Here is a 24,372-nt window from a genome sequence, read left to right as displayed (position 1 = left end):
AAATAAGATCCAACTCCACTGCAACATCAAATCTGTTAGCAATCTAACGCCTGTTGTTTTTGTTTTGACAATTGAGTAATGTTTACACCATTAATACCAGGATTCAAAACCAACATAAGTCCTGCATCATTGCCCCATTACTCAAACAAATTTTAGGCTACATGTTTAGTACTCTAACTATCATTTTTATTCCGTTTGATCATTCAACTATTTTTTGTTTTAAAATAATATTTAACGTTACATTTTGCTTTCACTTTGATCATCCATCATTAAAAAAATTAACAACGTGTCATCATAAGATAATGTCACATTATATTTGAAAAAGAAATTAAAAAATGACACATCAATAGTTCTGTTGTTTTTTTAACGAAACTAAAACGTACATTAGGTATGATTTTGAAATAAAAAATAATTGAGTAACCGAAACGGAACAAAAACGATAGTTAAAATACTAAACATGTAATTTATCTTAAATTTTAACTAAAGTAAATCATCAGAGAGAGTGAGAGTTTTCGAATTTTTCGACCACCGTTGATGTTAATGGTGTACGACGGTTGGTGTGGCCGATCCCTAGGCTAATTTCTCAATTGGCAGCCGAGAAATCAGAGCAAACAAAACAATAGATTTTTTTTAATAAAATGAGCTAAATAAAACTTTTGAGTTATATATATTAAGCGGCCGGGTCAGGCAACTCGAGCAGGGTTCACATATTGCCCGTGGGCGAAACTGACCCGTCCCGCACACTTTCTCTATTTATTTTATTTTATCTTTGGATTTATTTGCATATTAATCCTTTTACTTTGTATAATTTGAACTTAATCATATTTTACATAATTAATTGCATGTTTAGATTCTGGATTTCGTTCAAACATACTTTTTTTAACGATTGCTCAAATTTTATTAAATTATTTCTCCCTTTGATAATAATGGTTAAAGGCTACCACTCAACTGCTCTTATATATAGAGATGTTTAAATGATATATTGAATTTAACCTGATAGAGTTATGGTGATGTTGTTGTCGTTATAGTTAGGAATGGGCATAGGTTTCAAATTCGATAAGTTTTGATCCGGTTCGATTTTCTTGGATCAGTTTTTTAAATCAGATCCAGGTCAGGTCGAATTCGGGTTTATGTTGAAAAATATTCAACCTGATCCAAAATTTAATGTAATTATACCTTACATGTTCAGGGAATAATTGTAATAATACCTCTCAATATATTATTTATTTCAATTAGATCCATTTTTTATCAAATAAAATTAAGAATCATATATATATATATATATGTTGGTTCAGGTAGGGTAAGGTTTGGTGGTTGTTTTCACTATTATTTTATCATGATTAGGGATTTAAATAACGGTTCGATATCATAATTTAAATCCATGATCGAAATGACCCTTTACCATAACTTTCACCGGCACCAATACCTGAATGCTCACATCTTAAGGGTCTGACGGTGGGGATGACACGGCCAGAGGACGGCAATGTATCAAAATCCAAGGGAGAGGCAAAATGACCAGCCTGCTTTAGGAGCATTCTTGATGGTTTCTAGTTTGATCTTTTCGCGAACTTTTAATCACAGCTAATTGAGTAGGACTAACGGAGCGATTGTCCTACTGAAAATTTTAATTTTTTTATATATTTTAGATATTTTTTTTAATATTTTCTACATCTAAAATATTAAAAATTTGTCCTAATATAAAATCATTGTTCGCCCATAATTTTAATTGTGATGTTGTACTTCTCGACGTTGGAGAAACGGTAGGCCTCCTAAAACCGTTACCGCCTAGTATCAGCTTGTTTGATTATCTTTTGAGCATGCAAAATTTACTATCAGTTTCCGTTGAAGGTTCATTTTGTCCACGTCATTACAATGACGGAAAGATTCATTCATATTATTGTGATGTTAAAATTTAATAATTCAGTAATATAATTGAAGTCAAAATTAAAATTTAATTATGTTCATAACTTTCTTAACTAATTATAACACGCACATCCTACAAACATAACTACTCAAATTCAAAGACTTTTGGAAAAAACATTCTCTTCTTCCACTGAAATCACTTGATGAATTCATATATCAATTAAAATTTAAAGATATCTAACATAATTTATGCCAATAATATTAAAGACAATGTCACGATATTTAAAGTATATTTCACAAGACAATATGATTCATTTACTTCTCTGTCTCATGTATATGCAATTCCCAATGTTTCATTCTTTCTTTGACCCTCACCTTTTGGTGAAGCAATGATTTAATTTAATTGTACTTTGCCTGCTCACCATATGTGTTATATATGGAAAACATGTTATGAAATTTAATTTCAAATGTACTATGAATTAAATAATTCTATTTAGGTTGCATACTTGAATATTACAAATTAATTATAAAATATTTAATTATTACTGTAGTAAATATAATAATTTTTTTTTGAAATTTTATGAAAATTTTAAAATCTTCTATTGGTTTTGCACAAATAATTAAATTTACTTTTGAATTTTGATTAAAATGAAACCATTCATCCAATAATTAGGGGTGTGCGGGTCTAATCTAAAATTTTGAGTATCTGATCTTTTTTTTAAATTTTTGGATAGTTAAGATTAGTTATCAAAGAAAAAAAAACAAATAATTAAATTCTAATTCCAAATTTGATAAAAATGAGTCTTGTATCATTTTATGTAGGTCTAACAATCCCAATCAGCTCGTTCCTAGTTGAAAATTGAAATATCCAACCTTACCTTGCAGCCGTGATCCGCTTTTTTCCCCCTAACAATTTTTGTTTTGATTTTTACGTTTTGTTGGTGAAATTTTAATATATTTTCCAGACAAAATTTTAAAATATATACTTCCAAGTTCTTATATGCCCTAACTTTTTTTTTTTTAAATTTTCCAAGTTTTTTTTAATGATTTCACCCCAACGATATAAATTATTTTTCAAATTATTTCTTATAACTTTAAAATATTTTAAATTTAATTGTATTTCTTAATAAGTTTTATTATTTAATCATATAATTTATACTTTTAAATTTTATGAGTAGATTATGTATTATAAAACTTTAAGTTTTAAATTTTTATTTTTTCTATTTATATTTTTAAAATAATATAATCTAAAGAAAAAAAAATAAAAAAGACAGGTATTCTTGATCCAAAAATGCGTGTATGCGAGTTTTACGGATTTCGATTTTCGAGTATCCGAACTTAACGGGCTATGATACGGGCCGCTATTCTGATACCTGAAAATTTTGGGTATCTGGTATTTCGAGTACCCAGTTTTGAATACCCCTACCTATGTATTCGACGTTTGCTTTATATGTATCATATCTGGCTGGTGGTCTCTTCCACCAACACCACCATCGTATGCAACCCAATCACCAACGTCATTTTTTCATAACTTTCGCAGTTTCATTAAGCAGTGGAATTGTTGATCACACACCCCACATTCGTTATTCCATAGAGGTCATTCTTTGACATTGGATACGACACAACAAGATGAAGCTGATGTTGATGAAGATGATATTAATAAATATAAAGAACAGCATAAACAAAGAAATCCTGCTCGAAATAGACAATTACCGTCACGTGGAATACATTCACGAAGAAGACATTGTTAGTTTATATAATTTTATCTTTTCAATTTTTATATCAATTTAAGGTATTTAAAGTTATATTTGAATTAAATATCATATATTTAATATTATATTTGAATTAATTTTTATGTTATAATCGAATGTTAATTTTTTAATTTATTTTTTTTACAATCAAATGTTATTATATTTAGTGTTATATTTTATAAATTATTTTTTAAAATTTAAAAAGCAAAAACGTGTTTTTGTAAAACGTGCATTCTAGATGGATAACTAAATTAATATAAAACATTTCCCGTAGAATGCATCTTTACTGAAAGAAATGTCATGTTCGTAAAACACATTTTATAGAACGTGCCTTATTGTTACGTTGTACGAAACGGTGACATTTCAATAAATATTAGAGAAAAAACAACATTTCAGTAAATATTAATTTTTAGGTGATTGTTTTTGGGTAAGATTGCCTATTAAAATAATCTCCGGCCAAAAACCAAATTACATTGGCTGAAATTCTGATTTGCCCCTCACGTAGCAAAACCAGTTTTCCCCTTTATCTACGGGCACACCCCATCATTGTTCTCTTTACTTGCAGCGCTCTCTCTCTCTCTCTCTCTATCTGACAGATTCAGTCGATCGAACAGCCGTCGATCACAGCCCATGACTCTGATGACTCCTCCACCGTTAGATGTATCCATCTAATCCTTCACTCTTGTTTTTTTTTTCTATTTTTTATTTCACTTCAATTCAGTTTCGATCACCGTAACGCTGCGTTTTTCAACTGTCTCAATGTTTCTTCCTGTCCAACTTGAAAGAGGAAATTCATCGTTATCTGCGAGTTCATGGTTGGATTCCTAGGGTTTTGATCAGCAGATCCGAACTACCCCTCTCATTTTTTGTGTTTCGTTTTTTTTTGGCAGCAGGAGGACGATGAGATGTTGGTTCCACACAATGACTTCGTCGAAGGTCCTCAGCCATTGGAAGGTGAATTTTTCAATTCAATTCTTTTTTCCTCTGTTTGTTTCTAAAAAACTGAGAGTAAGTTGAATTTCATTTAAAGAAATAAATCTTTTTTTTTTCTGTTTTTAGTTTCAGCTGAATGGAATTCCATATTTGTATTATTTTGATTATTTATGAATATTATGATCCGCTGTTTTCTTTAATAATTCATATATATTTGATGTTTTTTATGCTTTCCATTTTGAACTTTGTCTTATTTATTATCAGTGGCGAAGGAAGCTGCAAGTAAAGGGGATTCACAAGCTGTGGATGATCCACCATCAGGAAGGTTTACATGGACGATCGAGAACTTCTCAAGGCTTAATACTAAGAAGCTGTACTCTGACATCTTCTTTATTGGAGGCTACAAATGGTAGTTTTAGTTGATCGATTTGTTCTTTTTGGAGTTCTAGATAACTTGTTTTTGCATTGACCTATCAATAATATTTGCATTGAATCCTATTGCACAGGCGGATACTTATTTTCCCCAAGGGTAACAACGTTGATCATTTGTCAATGTATCTTGATGTTGCGGATTCAGCAACTTTACCTTATGGATGGAGTAGATATGCACAGTTCAGCTTAGCTGTCTGCAACCAAATACATAATAAGTATACAGTTAGAAAAGGTATATCTGACACTGGCAGTACTGGAATTCTTATGATTCAATTCCTTTATACAGCGGTTCTTTTATTATAGGGTAAACTATGCGAATAGTCTGTTTTGTTTAGGGTCTGACCGACTTTGGTCATCAATTTAAAAATTAAGGGTAAATGGGCCCTTATATTATTGGTCCGTCCGGTTTAAGTCCCTCTGCTATTAATTTCCGTTAGCCCCCTTTTGTTTAAGTCCCTAACATGATTGAGGGACTAAAATCCAACTAATCGATAACGTTAGGGACCATTTCCCCTTAATTTTTAAATTGGCGACCAAAGTCTGTTAGACTGGAAACATAGGGGACTATTTACATAGTTTACCCTTCATTATATTATGTTGTTTGTAATACAAAGCTTGTTATTGGCATTGTTTCTCTTAATGAATTCTTTACTTCTCCGAGTGTTAGTTTGTGCATCCATACTAAACAGTTCAATTTTTATTTTGTTCCTTTCCTCTTCTTCTTTTAGAATTGACTTAATTTTAAAATGCCTTTGGTTTTGAATTATGAGTTTTATTTCCTGTGGTTTGGTTGTCTAACTAATCCTGACACTTTCAATCTGATTAGTTGTGCTGTTAATGGAAATGGCCCCAAGTTTATCACTTTGCTAGACATGCTCCGTTTCCCCTCTCATGAACTGCAAATTATAAGTCAATATGGTTTTCCAAGTCATTTTCTGACCAACTTAGCTTTCTGAAAATCACATATTTTATATTGGCTAAAAATTAAATCTTGCATCTGTCTCAAGTCCTAATCCCTTTTGTCATTAAACCGGCCATGGATCCCGTTGAATTAAAGGCCCATATTCTTCCTACATTAAGATTGGATGTCGTAATAGAGGCATCAAGTTGTACTCCTTGATATCTATTAAAGGAACATTTTGGCGTTAGAGCAAAGCAGTTCTCCACATTTTGGCATTTACTTTTTATCCTCTAAATCAATATAAAAAAAATTGTGGGCAAATAGGGATGTTATTTTGGTTCTTTATTTCTTGATAGATTTTGAGTGTGATATATTGGTTGGGTTTTCCTATAATTTTTGAAATTCAGAAGAAAGAGGTGGGTCGAATTTAAAAATGAATTCCCATAAAAATGCATTGCTTAAAGATTTGGAGTGTGATATAATGGGTGGGTCTTTTATTTCTTGATTTGCTTTTGTGCCCACTTGTTATTGATTTATCCTGTAAGATCAAATTTATGTGATTGATTATTCGTTATTCTCTACAGACACACAACACCAGTTTAATGCACGTGAAAGTGATTGGGGCTTCACTTCATTCATGCCTCTTGGTGAACTATATGACCCTAGTAGAGGCTTTCTTGTGAATGATAAATGTGTAGTAGAAGCCGATGTTGCTGTGCGCAAGGTTGCTGATTATTGGTCTCATGACTCGAAAAAGGAGACCGGTTACGTTGGACTCAAGAATCAGGGAGCCACCTGCTATATGAATTCTCTTCTGCAAACACTCTATCATATTCCCTACATCAGAAAGGTCAGCATATTTATTCCTCATTACATTTCTTATAGTTAAATTCTTGAGGAAGTTAAATGTTTGAACCATACATTTCAGGCTGTGTACCATATGCCAACAACTGAGAATGACATGCCAACAGGGAGCATTCCATTGGCTTTGCAGAGTCTATTTTATAAGCTCCAGTATAGTGACACTAGTGTGGCAACCAAGGAGTTAACAAAATCTTTTGGGTGGGACACTTATGATTCTTTCATGCAGCATGATGTCCAGGAACTTAATAGGGTTCTTTGTGAAAAGCTTGAAGACAAAATGAAGGTATATGTGTTTTCTTCGATTAGTATTTTGTGATTGATTGCTTGTAAATTTGTTTAAAATGTTAGTAAAAATTATTCTTTAAATTTATTTATTTTAAAAACTGTCTCAGGGAACAGTTGTGGAGGGTACAATACAACAGTTGTTTGAAGGGCATCATATGAATTATATTGAATGTGTCAATGTGGACTATAAGTCAACAAGAAAGGAATCATTTTATGGTACAAATTTTAAGGTTGCAACAGTTTACTAGATTATAAAAGATTGATATTGTGGGGCTTATAATTTGACACAATTATCTGTAGATCTTCAGCTTGACGTGAAAGGCTGTAAGGATGTTTATGCATCTTTTGACAAATATGTTGAAGTGGAGTGTCTTGAAGGTGACAATAGGTATCATGCTGAACAGTATGGTTTGCAGGTAAGATGCCTTGGATCATCAGTTCATCTTTTTTACCTGGAAATCTATAACTTAGTAATCAGATTCTACAGTATGCAAAACTGTGGACTCAATAAATTGATTCAGATCTGGGTTTCTTTGGTTGGTCTGTATCGTATCTTCTATCTTTGTTTAAATGTGCTTGGGAATGTAGTCTGTTTACCTGTTGCTTTGGCTATTTCTTGACTGTAGGAGTTACAGATTTTTTCATGAACCACTGGGCACATCGTTCTGTACTTGTCATACTTTCTTGCTTAAATATTCCCTAAAAGATGATGCTCAAATAATTTCTGGGGGTTTGTTCCTTTTTCAGGATGCGAGGAAAGGAGTTCTTTTCATCGACTTTCCTCCTGTCCTTCAACTTCAGTTAAAACGTTTTGAGTATGATTTCATGCGGGATACTATGGTGAAGGTAAGTAGCTGAATAGATAATTGAGTATCTTGTTTTGTATTTCTGTTGCTTTATTGTTGTATGTTTTTCTTGTCTTGTCTGCATTTTCTACTGCATCTTCAAGTGTAAGCAAACTTAATTATCCAGACTAAGATATGGCTCTATATACATCTGATTCTATATGGTGATATCCTTAAATGAATATATATTTGGCTTGTAATTTTTCTGGTTGCACTTCTTTTATGTATATCTAGTTCAGGAAAGATTCAGTGAGATGATTTCTTATTCATATTTTGAAGTTCATATTCCCCTTCTGAGGTGGTGTTAATCTGAATTATCCGTGTTAACTTTCTCTAATTACCCACATTTATTTTTAATGTAAGAATTTACTTTTAAAAATAGTATTGAAACATCTTTTTAAATTATCTTTGGAATTGCTAAGATATTCCCTTTTATTTCTGAATAAAATGAGGATACCTGAATTATCAAAATAATAAAAATAAAAATGAGGATACCTGAATTGTTTATTATTTGTTAATGCAAGTATATGCAGGAAAAAAAATAATTTCCTGGAGTATTTCTACGTTGGGTAATATTTTCCTTAAAAGATATAGTTATAAGGTTTCTACCCTCAATATTATGGAATGTTACATAAGTGACTTGTTTTCAAGCATATTAGTGCTGATTGTAGGCATCTTGTTGATCGAAGTTTAATAGAATAGGTTTTCTGGACAAACACTTGCATCATTTGCATTTGCTTCTTTTAGCATTTTCTATTTTAGTTTAGAAGTTAATGATAATGGTTTATATACTTTCTCAGAGATTTTCTGTTTTTAGATAAGTAAAAATTGCAGTACATAAATTTGCAGCCATTGTTGGATAACATTGCTTTCAACCTAAATGTGTTTTGAGTAAATGAATAGTGTTATGAAATGTATTGATTCTGACTTTAACATGGGCCAGTTGGTTTTTGTTCATGTTTCAGTAGTAAAAAATGTACTCTTTAATTGTACTATGCAATGGAAAATTGGCAATTGATTTGCAATTGATTTAGAGGGCTCTTCTGGAAACAACATAAGGAACCAAAAGGGGTGTGGTCTTAAACTTTATGCTTCTCCTTCACGCAGATTTAAAATAACTAAGATACTTGTTACATTATTAGATCCTGTAGGCTTGTAAATTTTGTATGAAAATGTATGAGATGGTGAAAGAAAAAAAGGTTGCATAAATTCTGTTACACCCTTTCTGTTCTATTCTCTTATGTTCATTATGTGCATGTGTATGCATTTAGCTCAAATCTGTCGTGTGTAGTCTATGATATCCGTGGAAACATTTCTTTATTAACAGTTATCATACTTTTTGTATAGATAAATGATCGCTATGAGTTCCCCTTGCAACTTGATCTGGATAGGGAGAATGGCAAGTATTTATCACCTGAGGCTGACAGAAGCGTTCGCAACCTTTATACTCTTCAAAGGTATTTTATCAGTTTGTTGTGCTCTCCCTACGATTTTTATAGCAGCTGCCTTCCTTTCCTCATTCAACGATAGAGACATAAGTAGAGGTTTCAAAGAAACCTGAATCCCTAAATGTTTAATCTGCTTTTTATTACAAATTACTAGATCATTCAATCAAGTAAGCATGTCTAATGGTATACCATTTAATCAAAACTAATCATTTATGTAAAAACATGCAGAACTCCCACTCAATTAGATTTTAATGGTTTGTAGAATTGCAAAAGGTTCCTGCAGTAAGTTTTAAGAGCTAGGAAGGCAAAGGAAAATATAAGAATACTGTAACCACAAGGTTTTGTTTGCTAAGCAAAGTACTTACTAACCCGAAGTCACATCTCTTAATGATTTTTATCATTTCCAATTTCCTAAAATCCTGCTTTAACCTGAATACTAGAAAAACCAGACTAAACTATAGCTAGCTACCTTAAGTATCAGAAAAGATAATTACATGAGCTGATATAATTACCATAAGAACCTTTATTTTCTGCAGAAAAGTGTCAATTTCAGGTAGCCATTATTTCTATTTTGGTTTCTTTAGTTTTCTGTTTTTTGGGTCTTTCTTTTTGTTGGACAAGGCTTTCGGTTATGTATCTTATGTTGTTGTTGTTATCTTCATCATCAAAAGCACTACCATGATCACCGTTATTTTGGGATAACTAAGGGGAAAAAAAACCCTAATAACCACCCCTAAGGCAGTGATGCTGAGGTGCTCAGGCTCAGCCAAAAGAAGCAAAAGTGCTTTATAGTATACCAGGCCAGGTTACTTCAAAGAGGCGGAGGCTTTATTTTGCTGCGCTTTAGTTTTGGCACAAAAATGTCAGCTTCACTGCTTGCCCTTCTCTCTCTTTCTCTCAAATCCCTGGATTTTGGAAATCAAAATACCATAAATGTTAGAATTCCACCTACGAACTTTATTAGGTTTAAATTTCAAAACAAATTCGAAAATCGTAACATCATCTTCATCCTCTCTTTAAACCTTGAATCTCTGCTCATCTTCATACTTCCTTTTTTGCCTAAATCTCTATCTTCTCTATTATTTCTCTCTCCTTATTTATGGTTGGTTTTAAGGTGTAATTTGGTGTTTAAAAACTGAGGAGACGTTTCTCGGTTTGTGTTAAAAAACAGTACCCAGTTTTTGGCTTTGTAATTTGTATTGTATTTATTTCTTTTCACTATTTTCTCTAATCTATATTTGGAGCTTTTATTTTACCTTACTAATTACTATTTATATGTATTACATTATATATATTATATTTATGTGTGTACCTTAGTTTAGTATGTCTTGTGCCTCAGGCTATATAGAGGTCTTAGGCTCTTAGCGTCTTGAGTGTGCCTAGTACCCTTGACAACATTGCCCTAAGGGTGTCATCATTGCCCTGTAGCAATTAATTTTACCTATGTTTGGATTGGGGTAAAGGAATGGAAGAGAAATGAAAGAAAGGGAAATGAAGAACCTTTCCCCGTTTGGATAGATTTCTTTATTAGGATATTGAATTATCCCTTGCTTTTATTGAAAGGCAAAATTTTTATCTACCCCAATTTTGGGAAAAGCCAAGGAAAGTAGAATTTTTTAATATTTAAATATAATTTTGGGTAAACTACACATTTAGTACCTAAACTATTACTTTTGTTCCATTTTGGTACCTAAACTTTATTTTGTTTCAAAATCATACCTAATGTTTAGTTTAGGTTTCAATTTATACCCCACTGTTAAAAATTAACATAACTGTTGGCGTGATAATTTTTTTATTTTTCAATGATGACGTGGCATTACCTTATGGTGACACATAAATATCACCGCTAAGTTTTTAATGGCGTGGTACCAAAACGAAACCTAAACTAAACGTTAGGTATGGTTTTGAAACAAAATTAAGTTTAGGTACTAAACGTGTAGTTTACACTATAATTTTTATTATCTTCATTTTTTACATAGACTATTTTATGAAAAAAATTATAATTGTAAAAGTTCAGTATAATCAGTCATTTCTTTCCTTTCCATGGTTTAGCCAAACAAAGTTTGTTAAAATTACTTTACTTTCACTTTTAGTGATTTTAGTTATCCAAAGAAGAAAACATATAATCATTTACTTTCCTTAACCTTTCTCTCTTGTACTCTAATCTCTTTCTTTTCCTTTACCACTGTTAATCCAAATACGGTGTTAGGCTTTCTTGATTACTGATATTTATAGGCATTGTTCGAGACTTGAAGAATGTCAGAAGGGTGCTGTTAATTTTTGAATTGATGACAGGTTTGCAATTGAATTTATCTAAGAGTAAAATCTTTGGTATTAATGTGGATCCGGATGAGTTAGCAAGCTGGGCAGTGGAAATTGGCTGCACAGTGGGACTTTTTCCAACAGAATATTTAGGATTACCCTTGGGATCTAAGAGGAATTCTGCAGTATTGTGGGAACCAATAGTCCAGAGATTTTATTCTAAATTGGCTGGTTGGAAGGCTAATTCCTTATCTCTAGCTGGTAGGGCAGTTTTAGAGAAGTCAGTTTTGTGCTCTCTTCCGACTTATTTTCTCTCCCTTTTTAGAATTCCAATTGGTGTGGTTAAGAGATTGAATTCCATAATGGCTGCCTTCCTTTGGGGCGGTTCGGCAGATAAGAGGAATATTCATTGGCTGAATTGGAAGTAAGTATGCAAGCCGAAGAGGTTGGGGGGTTTGGGAATTCCGAATTTGGCTCTTCTAAATAGAGCTCTTTGGGTAAATGGGTATGGAAATTTGCATCAGAGAAGAATTCGTGGTGGAAAAAAGTTGTGTTGCGTGTATAATTTAGACTTTAATACATGCTTAATTACGAATTCTTTGTCTAATCGGGCATCTTGGATTTAGAAAGGAATAATTAATAATTTCTTTTCTAATGATGATTTTGGGGACTGTATAAGGAAGAATTTGTGTTTGAAGATGGGGAATGGAGAGACAGTGCAATTTTGGCATGATTCTTGGTTGGGTTCGTTCCCTTTAAAAGTTAGGTTCCCAAGGATCTTTGTTCTATAACTGAATAAAGGGGGCAAAGTTGCAGAGTTCATGGAAAATTCTTCTTCAGGGTGCTGTTGGGACATTAAATTAAGGAGGAATTTGGTGGGTTGGGAGGTTGAACAATGGATGCAGCTTATGTCCTTGTTGAATTCTACCTCTCTATCATCTTTGCAAGATGACTGTTGGGTCTGGACAGGGAATGGGGAGGGTTGTTTTTCAGCTAAATCTTGTGTGAAGTACTATTTTGATTGGGCTGGTAATGAGGAAGATGATGGTACTTGGGACAACATTGTTTGGACAGGGGTTGCTCCTCCTCGAGTCGAAACTTTTGTTTGGTAGGCTGCTGATCAGAGAGTGGCAGTTAGAGAGGAATTGATAAAGCGAGGAGTTTCAGGGATTGAAGACTCGTTATGTCCTTTGTGTGGTAAGTGTGTGGAGTCGGTTTCTCACCTATTTGTTCATTGTGAGGTTGTTTTTTTTTTTTATAGAAGTTGGAGGTCTCATTAAAAACTCCCTTCTTATTCGTTCATATACTTAAAGTATGTCAACAACATTGGAAGGAAGAAAAGAGTACCTCAAATTTTATTGATAATAATACCCGATACAAAAGACACCACGGAATATCCTCTCATGGTGATGAACACCATTACAACAAACACCTTAACCTCATATAACCTCATACAAAGCCACAGTCTAATCACCTTCTAATTACACCACCAGCAGTAGGAATAAAATAGCGCAACAGAACATAATGCAAATTAAAAGCAACACCTACAACCATATGAACTAAAACAAAACCACAATTGAAGAAACAAGATCTAATGAGACTCGTCTTCTTCAGGAGCCCAAGAGTTTGGTTTGAATGAAGGCTCTATCTCATGCACCATGACCTTGAAGAAGTCGTCACCAACCTTCAATTCCACCATCGCATCAATTCTCGCATCAGCCTTTGTGAGGACTTGAATTTTTGCCCGATCAAAGGATGATGGAGAATGATAACTTTCGTCGATAGCTAGTAATAAACCCCACTTATCAGCAATGTTCTTGAAAGTATTCCAATTCCATGTGTGAAAAGGAACACCCTCGCAAACTAACCATACTCGACGACACTCCATTACCAAACTCTCTGACCAAGCTTCGACTAAAGAGAACCACTCTGCGAGAATCTTTGATTTATCGTTCTTTACACTTCTCAGTGAAGCATTGTCTTCGAAAATCATTAAAATCGCATTACCAGCAGCTCTCATTAAGGTGAAGCCAGTGAGGCCATTCGCTTGCATTTGTCTAGCGAGATGACCAATTTTGACAAAGTCCTTGCACCATCCCACTAGACAATTGCTCAACACCTGAAGTTTTTCTTCATCTATAACACCTTCAACTTTATAATGATTCATCCTCGAATCATCTTCCATCCCGGACTTGCGAAGAACACCTGTCGAGGACTTTCTCCAATAGGAATGTCGAGGTTTGAATTTAGCGAAAGAAACACCAATTTTGTTGTCGTCGATACGAGAGCCATTCATTTTTGAGATTGCTCTCCTTGCTTCTTCGATTGATGCGAAGCGAATAAAACCAAAGCGAACTCCTTTTGAATTCCTTTTATTTGGAATAAAAGCATCAAGTACCCGACCATGAGAGCAAAAAAGAGATCCAAACCTCTCCCAATGAATCTTCTCTGGTAAATTTTCAACAAATAACGTGAAGCATCCAGACTTGTCAACTCTGCACCCCTTTGTGATCGACTCCCTGGATCCCTCGTGTACACCATTTACTGCAGATTTTTCATCGCAGCAGACTTCTTTAACTGACACATGAAAACTAGGAGATGCTACAGAAGCTGGAATTGGCAATGGCAGTACTGGAGGAACAGGAAAACCTCCATACTTGTCAAAATCAGAATCTGTAACTACTCTTTTAACAACAAGATTCTTCCTTTCCATCTCGATGTGCAAGAAGGACTTTAACTTAGCGTCAAAAACTATTTTCTGAAGGGCATCCTTGGCAGCAACTGCAAATTTAACAGTTGAGAAGAGTGCGAAACCCTTGGGCTTATCTCCCTTGAAGCTCAAATGTGAATCTTCAAAACCTGGAAGCCATCTCAGAAAATTCTGCAACTCTCTCTCTTTGACATCTTCTGGCAGACCCATAATAAAGATAGTACGAACCTCATCACGATGAGAAAGGTGAGATGATAGAGAATGCGCAGCTGCAGAGGGTGAAGGAACTTGAACCGGAGGTCTCATCTTGAGAGAAGGTAGGATTCCAGCACTTGGCATGATGACTGACTGTTGAAATAAAACACCTAGAGACTTGACAAACTGTCCTGGATTTTGAATGTAGATTTGAACGAAAAAATCAGAGAAGTAAAATGCTAGGTAAGATATGCCTCCAAACGTGAAAACCCAGAGCCAATAACTACGATCTGGAAAAATAAGTTTTTCTCAAGAAGATCCGTTGACCAGCAGTGATTATTCACAGTAGAGAACTTGGGTTTTTATCAGGAGCATCTGACGAGTACAGTGGAACGGTTAAAACGAAACTCGGGAAACTGGTGGTGGAAAAGAACGGCGAAGAAAGGCAAGTAGATTTGCTCCGATTGAAAAGGAATCTAACAAAAATAACCAGGAAAAAGGAAACGTTGTGGGTAGACGAATATCCTTGAGAAAAACGACGTCAAAAGGATGTCGGAGTGCGGCGGTGGACGGTGGTCGGAAGACGACGAACGGTGGTTGGAGGACGGCGGACGATGGTCGGAGGACGACAAGCGACTGAAGGTGGAAGACTAATGATGGATGACGGTAGTGAGGGCTGTATAAACAACACCCATATTTTAGGATGGATCTTGTTGTCCTGTTGTCTATGCCTCCATTGTTAGGGAGGTAGCTGTTAAACTCAAAGAAGTCGAGGGTTCATTGTGAGGTTGTTAGAGGCCTGTGGTATAGATTCTTGTCATCTTGGAATGTATCTTTTGTGCCACCTCAGACTTTGTTGGATTTCATAATCGTTTGGAATGATTTAATCCCGAAATCCACCATTTGGAAGTTCATCCCTAGGGCGGTGCTTTGGACGGTTTGGAAGTGTAGAAATGATATTATTTTTGGGAAAGGAAAGGTGGATGGCCCGTTATTGTTCTTCCTTGTTCGTTTTAGAATTGTATCATGGTTTGTCGCGAGATTCAATGATGTGCCGATTAATTTTGATTCTCTAGTGGGTGATATTAAAATAGTTGATTTGGGGGTAAGAAGGAAGAAGGATTCTATTTCTTCCTCATGTTGGACTGCTCCTCCCTTAGGTTACGTTAAATTAAATGTTGATGGTGCGATGTCTAAGGAGTGGGATAAATGAGGCATTGGTGGATTGTTAAGGGATGCTCAAGGGTTGCAGCAGGGTTCGTTTTTCGAAAGGATTGGGGGGGGGTCCTCCTATTCTTTCAGAGCTGTTGGCTATAAAAAGAGGGTTGATGTATATTGAGGAGAAATCTTTGGTTTCATTTCCAAGGGTCATCTTGGAATCAGATTCCCTTAATGCACTGAAATGGATTAAAAATCCGGGTGTATGTACTCCTATGTTCCAGCCTTTGGTGAAAGACGTTGCTGCATTAGTGGAGAGTAGAGGGATAATTTTTTTTTTTTGATAGGAATAAAAGGCCTCAATAAAACCCCTTGGTGATTAACGGAACTTAACAATAGTTCCTTAATCCACACAAGGAGGAAAGGAGTGCCCTAGGATTCATTAAACTCAAATATAACAAAGTAATACAAACCAATCTCCCTCAAGAGATACAAAACCAGAAAGAAACAACCCTTAACAGAGCATAATTCAACCAATACCCGCCTTAGCTAGGACATCCGCCTCTATATTGGCTGTCCTACTAACCCAACTAATAAAACCTTCAAAAACACTAAGCTTTTGAATAATGTCTTTAACTATTTGAACATAAACAACAGGACAAGAGACCACATCCTTAATCCAGCCAACTACCACCTGACTATCACTCTCAATAATCAATCTATCTTTAAACCTATGACAAATAGATTCAAAAAAATCTAAACCCTTTAGGATAGCCTTCAATTCCATTAAAGTTGGGGGCCCCGGACTAGCAGGCTCTTTAAAGGAGCCTAGAATCGAACCAAACATGTCTTTCAAAATACCACCTAAGCCACTCCTCTTCCAATCACTCGAGGTAGCCGCATCCACATTAAGTTTAATAAAACCTTTTGGAGGAGGGGACCAAGGAAACACGGTTGAAACCCGATTAGAATGGGACGAGTAGAAATCCACTATGGACGGGTCAGCAATAATATCATCCTTGGAAATAGTAATATGAGTTTCCTTAGCTAGAAACCATGAAGCAAGCCTGCACCTAGCTAGAAAGAAAATCTCTGCTCGATCAAGCTTCCCTCCTTCAAACACTATAAAATTCCTGGTCTTCCAAATTGTCCATAGAACAGCTCCAGGTATAAATGGCCAGATAAGAGAGTTGGTTTTCAAGTCATTCCAAGCCAATAGGAATCTTTTAGCATCTGCATGAAAAACCGACTGAAAATTCCAATAGCCCAAGAATTTCATCCAAATTGGCCAAACAACCGAACAGGAAAAAAATAAATGCGATGAAGACTCTTCTTCAAGATTACAGAAAGAACACAAAGTATCATTTATGCCCTGAACACCTCTCTTAACCAGAGCTGTCTTGACCGCCAACTTCTTTAAGGTAACTTGCCAAAGAAAAGTCTCTACTCTTGGAGGCAACAGACCCCTCCAAACATTAGACTTCCAAAATTTAGCTTCCTCTTAATCGGGAGAACCCGAATAAGATAGATTGACACATGATTTCACAGTGAAAACCCCTTCCCCATTCCCCTTCCAATACAGTCCATCAGAGGCATCAGCAGAAATAGAAAAATCAGAGATAACAACCATCAAATTTGCCCATTGCTCAAATTCCCAGTCATTCAACTCTCTCCTCAACTGAACGTTCCAAATCCAACCCCCTGAACTGAACTCCCCAAACTGAGATAATCTTCCTGCTTTATTCACTGCAATAGAAAATATTCTAGGGAACAATACCATCAAAGGATGATCCATTGTCCAATTGTCTAGCCAAAACCGAATGTTCCTCCCATTGCCAATTTTAAAGCTATATTTACCTCTGATACTACAGCCCAACGAATCAGCTTGATAATGATTTCTCACCATATCTCTCCACATCCAAGAGAGTTTAGGAGAGACTTTACTGTCAAACTGCATCAATGAAGGATCCAATTTATATTTGATACAGAGCATTTCCCTCCAAACCGCCTCCCTCTCAATAGCAAACCTCCAAGCCCACTTTTCCAAAAGTGCCCTATTCACCACCTTTAAATTAGGAACCCCCAAGCCTCCTTCAATTTTTGGTTTACAAACATCGGACCAGCTTACCCAATGTATCTTCTTTTTCCCATCACCAACACCCCATAAAAAATTTGACATATAGAATTTAGATTCTTATAAACTGAAGCTGGAACCTTAAACATTGACAAAAAGTATGTAGGGAGTGAGCATAGAACTGATTTAATTAGAACTAGCCTGCCTGCCAGTGACAGAGAGGAGCCTTTCCAGCCCGCTAACCTCTTATTAAAGCTTTGAACCACTGGATCCCAAAGAATGTTGGAGTTCCTATGTGGACCTAGAGGGAGTCCCAAATATTCTGAGGGAAAAGAGCCCATGAACATCCAATCATAGCTGCCCAATCCTTAATTTCCTCTTCCTTTAAGTTTACCCCAAATAATTTACACTTCTTTAAATTCAGCTAGAGACCAGAGATAATCTCAAACACCCGAAGAACCCTCTTTACATTCAAGATCTGTTTTTTCGACGCCCCACAGAACATAATAAGGTCATCAGCAAATTGCAAATGAGTTAAATTAAAATTCCTCTCCTCTTTTCTAATGACCAATCCCGAAAACAGCCCTCCTGAAACAGCCTTCACTATTAATAGATTCAAGAGTTCCCCAACTATATTGAACAACAATGGAGACAAGGAACAGCCCTGCCGAAGACCCCTCGCCATAGGAATTTCCTCAGTAGGAACTCCGTTCACCAAAACTGAAACAGTTGCTGAAGTGACACATTTCGAAATCCAACCTATCCATCTAGAACCAAAGCCCATTTCCTTCATTATTCTGAACAAGATAGGCCAGTCAAGAGTATCATATGCCTTCTTGAAATCAGCCTTAAAAACACACCCTTTTAAACCATTCTTCCTCCAATAGTCAATCCCTTCATTTGCTATAAGAGAACAGTCCAGGATTTGCCGACCGGGGATAAAAGCGAATTGACTTGGACTGATCAAATCTGAAATGCAGCTCCTAAGTCTTCTTGACAGACATTTAGAGAGTATCTTATACAATCCACCAACAAGGCTTATAGGTCTGAAATCGTCCAGACCATCACTGTTTGAAATCTTAGGAATAAGAGTGATGAATGTGTGATTTACTCCATGTTCCCATTCCTTCCCCAAGTAAAAATTATGAAAGAATTTCATAATATCTACCTTAAGGGCCTGCCAAAACCTCTTGAAAAATCCCAAATTAAAGCCATCAGGACTCGGAGCTTTGTTGCTGCCACAAGAGTTCACCACATCCCATACTTCCTCCTCAGAAAACTCCTGTTCTAAGAACTGCTTCTGCTCCAAAAAAATTCTGGGAAAATCCAGATACAAATCATCAATTTCTAAAGTAGTTCGTTCATTATAGATCTTAAAAAAATACTCTTTAACTATGGCCTTAATTGCAGTTGGGTCTTCAACTGTTTCCCCTTTGAAGTTTAAAGCAAGTAGAGCATTCCTTTTATTCCTAATCGTAGCACAAGTGTGGAAGTATTAGTATTACGGTCCCCATCCGCAATCCAATTAGTTCTCGAGTACTGAAACCAGATCTGCTCCTGAATCTTATGAAGCTTCCACAATTCTGCTCTAAGATTTTTCAATTCAGTTAATACCTCACTGTCAACAACTCCTTGCTTCTGTTGAATATCATCCTTATCAACGAAATTTTCTTCTCTATCTCAGAAATCAAAGCACCTGGATACTTATCTCTGTTCCCAGACCACTTCTTAATTGCATGTTTGGTGTTCCTCAACAGACTAAAAACGCCTGCCTTCTTCTGACTATCCTTACCACTCTGAATAGAAGAAACAACCAGATCCTCAAAACCCTCCTCATCCATCAAATAATTGAATAATCTAAACGGTTTTCTACCCCAGTCCACTCCTTTATTCTCCAGAACTATAGCATTATGATCTGACAAAGATTTTGGTAGAAGGGACTGCAAAATGCCCGGAAACAGCTCTAGGAAGCGACAATCAACCAAAAAACGGTCCAATCTTACAAAAGTGGGATTCTCTTGGTTATTACACCAAGTGAACCTACCCCCATTCAAAGGGAGATCAATCAAGCCCGTATGAAGAATGAACTCATTAAAGATCTCCATTGAACTCCTACTTTGTCCCCTTCCCAATTTCTCATCTTCTTGTAAATAAACATTGAAATCCCCTCCCACACAAATGGGATAAGTCTGACCACTAAGGAAACTGCTTAATTCTTCAAAAAAACCCGATTTCTCCTCCACTGCTGGACCGTAGACATTGATGAAAGCACACCTGGAATCAATACTCCGAAATTTACCGAAGGTAGCTATGAATCTCCTGCTAATAAACTGACTCTCCAGCTCAAAGACATTGTCATCCCAACAACACAACAGGCCCCCCGCTGATCCAACTGAAGGAGATTCCAAAATTCCTTTAAGCTTATTAATTCCACTTCTCCTAAAAAAAGACTTCCTAAATTTCTCAGCCTTAGTTTCTTGCAGCCAAAGAAAAGTAGGATTAAAGTTGGAGACTAAATTCTGAACAACCCTCTTTTTTTCGTTTTTCCCAAACCCCTAACATTCCATGAACATATTACTAACTTTGTCATCTTCAAAAAGGAAATAGGTACAGACACAACCCTCAATCAACCAAACCTTTATTAACCCCATTCACGCCTCTCTCTAAAGCTATGATTTTATCCAAAAAGGCTTCTTTCCCTTCCTTAAAAGACACACCCAAAAGCTTGCTAACCTCCCACGTTTCTACCGCTTATTTCAACAGAATCGAAAAAGCTGAGGAGGACGCTGTATCAATGCTCACCTGATCGAGGGCTTCACGATACAGGATCCTTTTAGTTATTCTCTTCCTTCTGATCAGCAAACCAGATTTGGACTTTAAGCATTCGCCTTCTGAAAAATAACCTTCAATCTCCCTTCCTACACTCCCACCCCCAGATCCATTATCAGGATAAGGAAAAAGACTCCCATCAGCAATGTTCTCTACTGATAAACAGAGCTGATTATTATTACTGGAATCAACCTCTAGCTCCCTCTGCTTAACTACGGTACCCCCTGTTTCAGACGAGATGTTCAACAAATCCCCATACCAGTATCTTCTTTCCCTCGACCTATTGTATACCCTTTTACAATTGCTCAGACTTCTAGTTTCCAGCACATTACTCTCTGTTGTAAACTCTCTTCTAGAGCGATGTAATTGCCTCCCCCTTGAGTTGTTATTTGAAACCAATTCCATCGGTCTTAAATTTTCTTCTTCGGGCTCAATCTCTACACTAAATGGCTTCTCTACAATTGGACTCGTTTCCAATACATTGGACACTCCCCTACTTTTTCCTGATAAATGAAGGTTTTCAACCAATTCCCCAAACTTATTAATTGTAAAAGCTGGCCCAGAAATAAAACCCGAAAAGTATTTTGACCCAGACTGCCCAGAGTCTTCAGAATGGGCCTGAGATCCATCAGCCGAATAATTTTGACTTCTAATCCCCAAGCCTGCATACTCACCAACTTTAAACTTTCCAACAGTCTGACTTTCTGGCAGACCACATTTAATATCTTTCCTATCTAAGGAAAGTCTTGCTAGCTGTCTGTCCTCACTAGCTCCTCCAGAAACACGAAACACTCCCTGGTCAATCCAATTGTCCACTGACAAACGATTTTCCCCTGCTGCGCAAGTCTCACCTTCCCCATGAACTGACAACAATCTGTCTTCATCCTTCTCAGACATCCTCTCTTCAAAAAATATCTCACCGGAATCGTCCACCGGAAAATTACTGAAAAACGAACTAGAATACTCACTAGTTGATCCAATCTTGATACTTACTTTGAATGATCTTCCATACGATCCAAGAGTAATAACCTCTGGAACATCAAAAGGACTTTCCACCTTCAATAAGATTCTTGCCATTGTGAGGTCTTCTCTTTTCCTTGTACTATCATGGATATCTACCACACTGCCCCATCTACCAGCCAACTTCTCGAAGAAGGGTTCATTCCAGCATAACAAAGGAACACCTTTTAATTCCGCCATGCAAAAGGCCATTGGTACCCCGGTTTCATTCAGTAAAGGTTCCACTCGCTCGAACCACTGATTTAAAACTTCTTCCTTTTTATTCCATAACTCCAGCATCTCCTCCTGAGATTTAAGAACTATCACACAAGAATTCCAGACATAGCCCCATCTCGCAATTTGAACATCATGGCCTTCTTTTAATAATGCCGTCCGAATGAACTCCACTTGAAAAGAGTATTTGATAATCCCTGTTAACGACCTCTTCACCCAGTTGGCACTGTCTGTTGGGATATGCATCTCAAATATATTTCCCTTGACATTCCTCCTCTGGATATCCTCAGACATTAGATCATTGTTCCCCCTTCTATTCCCATTAGACAACAGAGCATCCCTATAAGATCTATCATCCCTTCTACTTCTATTAATATTATCTCTTCCTCTTGATTTTGAAGATTCTGCATTACTCTGACCAGCAACATAGTTTGAAGGAGAAAGCACTACCCTTGACCTTGAACGTTCATCCTTAAATCTGGCAGGACTAACTGAGATCTTCCTTCCATCAACCACAATCCCGTTAAACTCCTCAACAGCCCTCTTCAGATCCTCCTCCCTCTTAAAATGAACAAAAGCAAAAGTGGAAAATCTGTATTTTGGATTTCTAGTTTGGCTGGGAATAAAGACTCTCATAACAGGGCCATGGACTAAGAATAATTCCCTAAGCGTACGATGGGAGACCCTTTTACTAAGATTATTGACTAGGTTGCACAATTATTGAGTTGGTTATTTATGTTCTGTGTTTGGTTTTTAAGTTTTATGTTGTAACAGAACTTCTTAGGATGGATATGTATTATTCTGGTATTAATGAATTTTTAGGCACTCTTTTCCTCCTTCCTATGCCCTTCATGTTATTGTTGTAACATGGAGGTTAAGAAGGGGGTTTTTAACGAGGCCTATCCAATTTCTATAAAAAAAACAGAGTAGTAATGAAAATGTCAATTTAAGGCTATGTTGGTTTTGTGTTGATTAAGATGCAAATACAGACTTTGTTTCTGCTTCTGTTACTTTTGTTTGCTGAACTTTTCTCCATCTTTTTTCTCTTGAGTGCTTATAAAAAATTATGTAACCTATTATTTGTGCAAAAGAGTAGTAATAACGTAATCTTAATTCTATCACATTGTATGCAGTGTTTTGGTTCATAGCGGTGGGGTGCATGGTGGGCACTACTATGCTTATATCAGGCCAACCATCTTAGATCAGTGGTACTTATCATGTTTTGTAAACTTCTTGATTCTTGGCTTTTATGCTCATTGCCCATCATTGTTTTCCTGTTTTATTTATGCTCACTTTAATGTTTATTGGGATTGGTCATCAAGGTTCAAATTTGATGATGAACGGGTAACAAAAGAAGACGTAAAGAGGGCATTGGAGGAGCAGTATGGTGGTGAAGAAGAGGTATTGTTCTCTGATCGTCGTGCGTCAAACGCGATGTCTCTTTTGTGGTTGCTTTCTTTTAGCAGATATTTTTATCTTACCCCGTCCTTCAACAGTTACCGCAGACAAATCCTGGGTTCAACAACACTCCATTTAAATTTACTAAATATTCAAATGCGTATATGCTTGTGTATATTCGAGAAAGTGACAAGGACAAAATAATCTGTAATGTGGATGAGAAGGACGTCGCTGAACACCTGAGAGTAAGATTCCCTGATTTTTTATAATTACTAATTTAAATTTGCAATGCTGTTTATGTTTGTTGCTGTGTGCTTTGAACTTCACATTTCAGATAAGATTGAAGAAAGAGCAAGAAGAAAAGGAGCAAAAGAGAAAGGAAAAAGCAGAGGCACATCTCTATACTGTTATAAAGGTACAACCTTCCTAATGCTGTTCACTCTCTTTCTCTCTATGGTTTTATATATTTCTTATCTTTTTTTTGATAGAATATTAGGCCTCATTAAAAACCCCCTTTTTCACCCTCCATGTTATGTAAGTAACATGAAGGACAAAGAAAGGAGGAAAAGAGTGCCTAAAAATTTATTAGATGAAACAATAGTGCATCATAAGCAGACCCTCACAATCTGCTAACATCCCCATGAATTACATAAAACTTAAAAACCACAGCTAAACATAGGAAAAATTCCTACACATCAACACAAGTATACAGAAACCAAAACATCACCCTATCCCATCTTTGGCTAATTTGTCAGCTTCCCAATTTGCAGCCCTCAAGATATGCCTAATAATGATATCCTTCCCTGCCCTCAAGATATATTTCTTATCTTGTTTTTGTATTTCATCAGGTTGCACGTAATGAAGACCTAGTTGAGCAGATTGGAAGGGATATATACTTTGATCTGGTGGATCATGAAAAAGTTCGTAGCTTTCGAATTCAGAAGCAGATGCCTTTTAATGTTTTCAAGGTACTTGAATATCAGACTAGATCTTCCGACTTGGTTTTGTTAAATTTCTGCTACCAAACATTCGAGAAAAAGTGGAAAGTAATTCTGTCATTCCATGACCTTCGTTTTCTTGAGGTTTACTTGGATTTTTCTTCCTGCTTGTAATTTCTTAGGGTGATTTTCTGGTACTTTTCATGTATGCATGGAATTGTTCCAATCTTCTAGTATTTTGTAGGAGACCATT

The 24,372-nt window shown here is 36.0% G+C and overlaps 1 protein-coding gene across 1 annotated transcript in view; it reads left to right on the top strand.

The window, feature by feature from the left end:
* The first annotated feature begins 4,244 nt into the window (after positions 1-4,244).
* The window catches only part of LOC120213191 (ubiquitin carboxyl-terminal hydrolase 13-like), a 28,946-nt gene continuing 8,818 nt past the window's right edge, over positions 4,245-24,372 (top strand). Inside the window, exons 1-15 of the mRNA XM_039211329.1 lie at positions 4,245-4,274; positions 4,505-4,568; positions 4,812-4,956; positions 5,054-5,211; positions 6,465-6,730; positions 6,809-7,027; positions 7,137-7,245; positions 7,330-7,445; positions 7,777-7,875; positions 9,222-9,331; positions 22,917-22,991; positions 23,106-23,184; positions 23,280-23,426; positions 23,516-23,596; positions 24,030-24,149. Coding sequence (XP_039067260.1) covers positions 4,245-4,274; positions 4,505-4,568; positions 4,812-4,956; positions 5,054-5,211; positions 6,465-6,730; positions 6,809-7,027; positions 7,137-7,245; positions 7,330-7,445; positions 7,777-7,875; positions 9,222-9,331; positions 22,917-22,991; positions 23,106-23,184; positions 23,280-23,426; positions 23,516-23,596; positions 24,030-24,149 — 1,818 coding nt within the window. The remainder of the gene's footprint in view (positions 4,275-4,504; positions 4,569-4,811; positions 4,957-5,053; positions 5,212-6,464; positions 6,731-6,808; positions 7,028-7,136; positions 7,246-7,329; positions 7,446-7,776; positions 7,876-9,221; positions 9,332-22,916; positions 22,992-23,105; positions 23,185-23,279; positions 23,427-23,515; positions 23,597-24,029; positions 24,150-24,372) is intronic.

This window comes from Hibiscus syriacus, unplaced genomic scaffold (assembly GCF_006381635.1).
Source record: "Hibiscus syriacus cultivar Baekdansim isolate YM2019G1 unplaced genomic scaffold, ASM638163v2 tig00110020_pilon, whole genome shotgun sequence".
NCBI lineage: Eukaryota > Viridiplantae > Streptophyta > Magnoliopsida > Malvales > Malvaceae > Hibiscus > Hibiscus syriacus.
The sequence above is the reverse complement of the archived record's forward strand: the minus strand, read 5'-3'. Positions and strand labels throughout refer to the sequence as shown.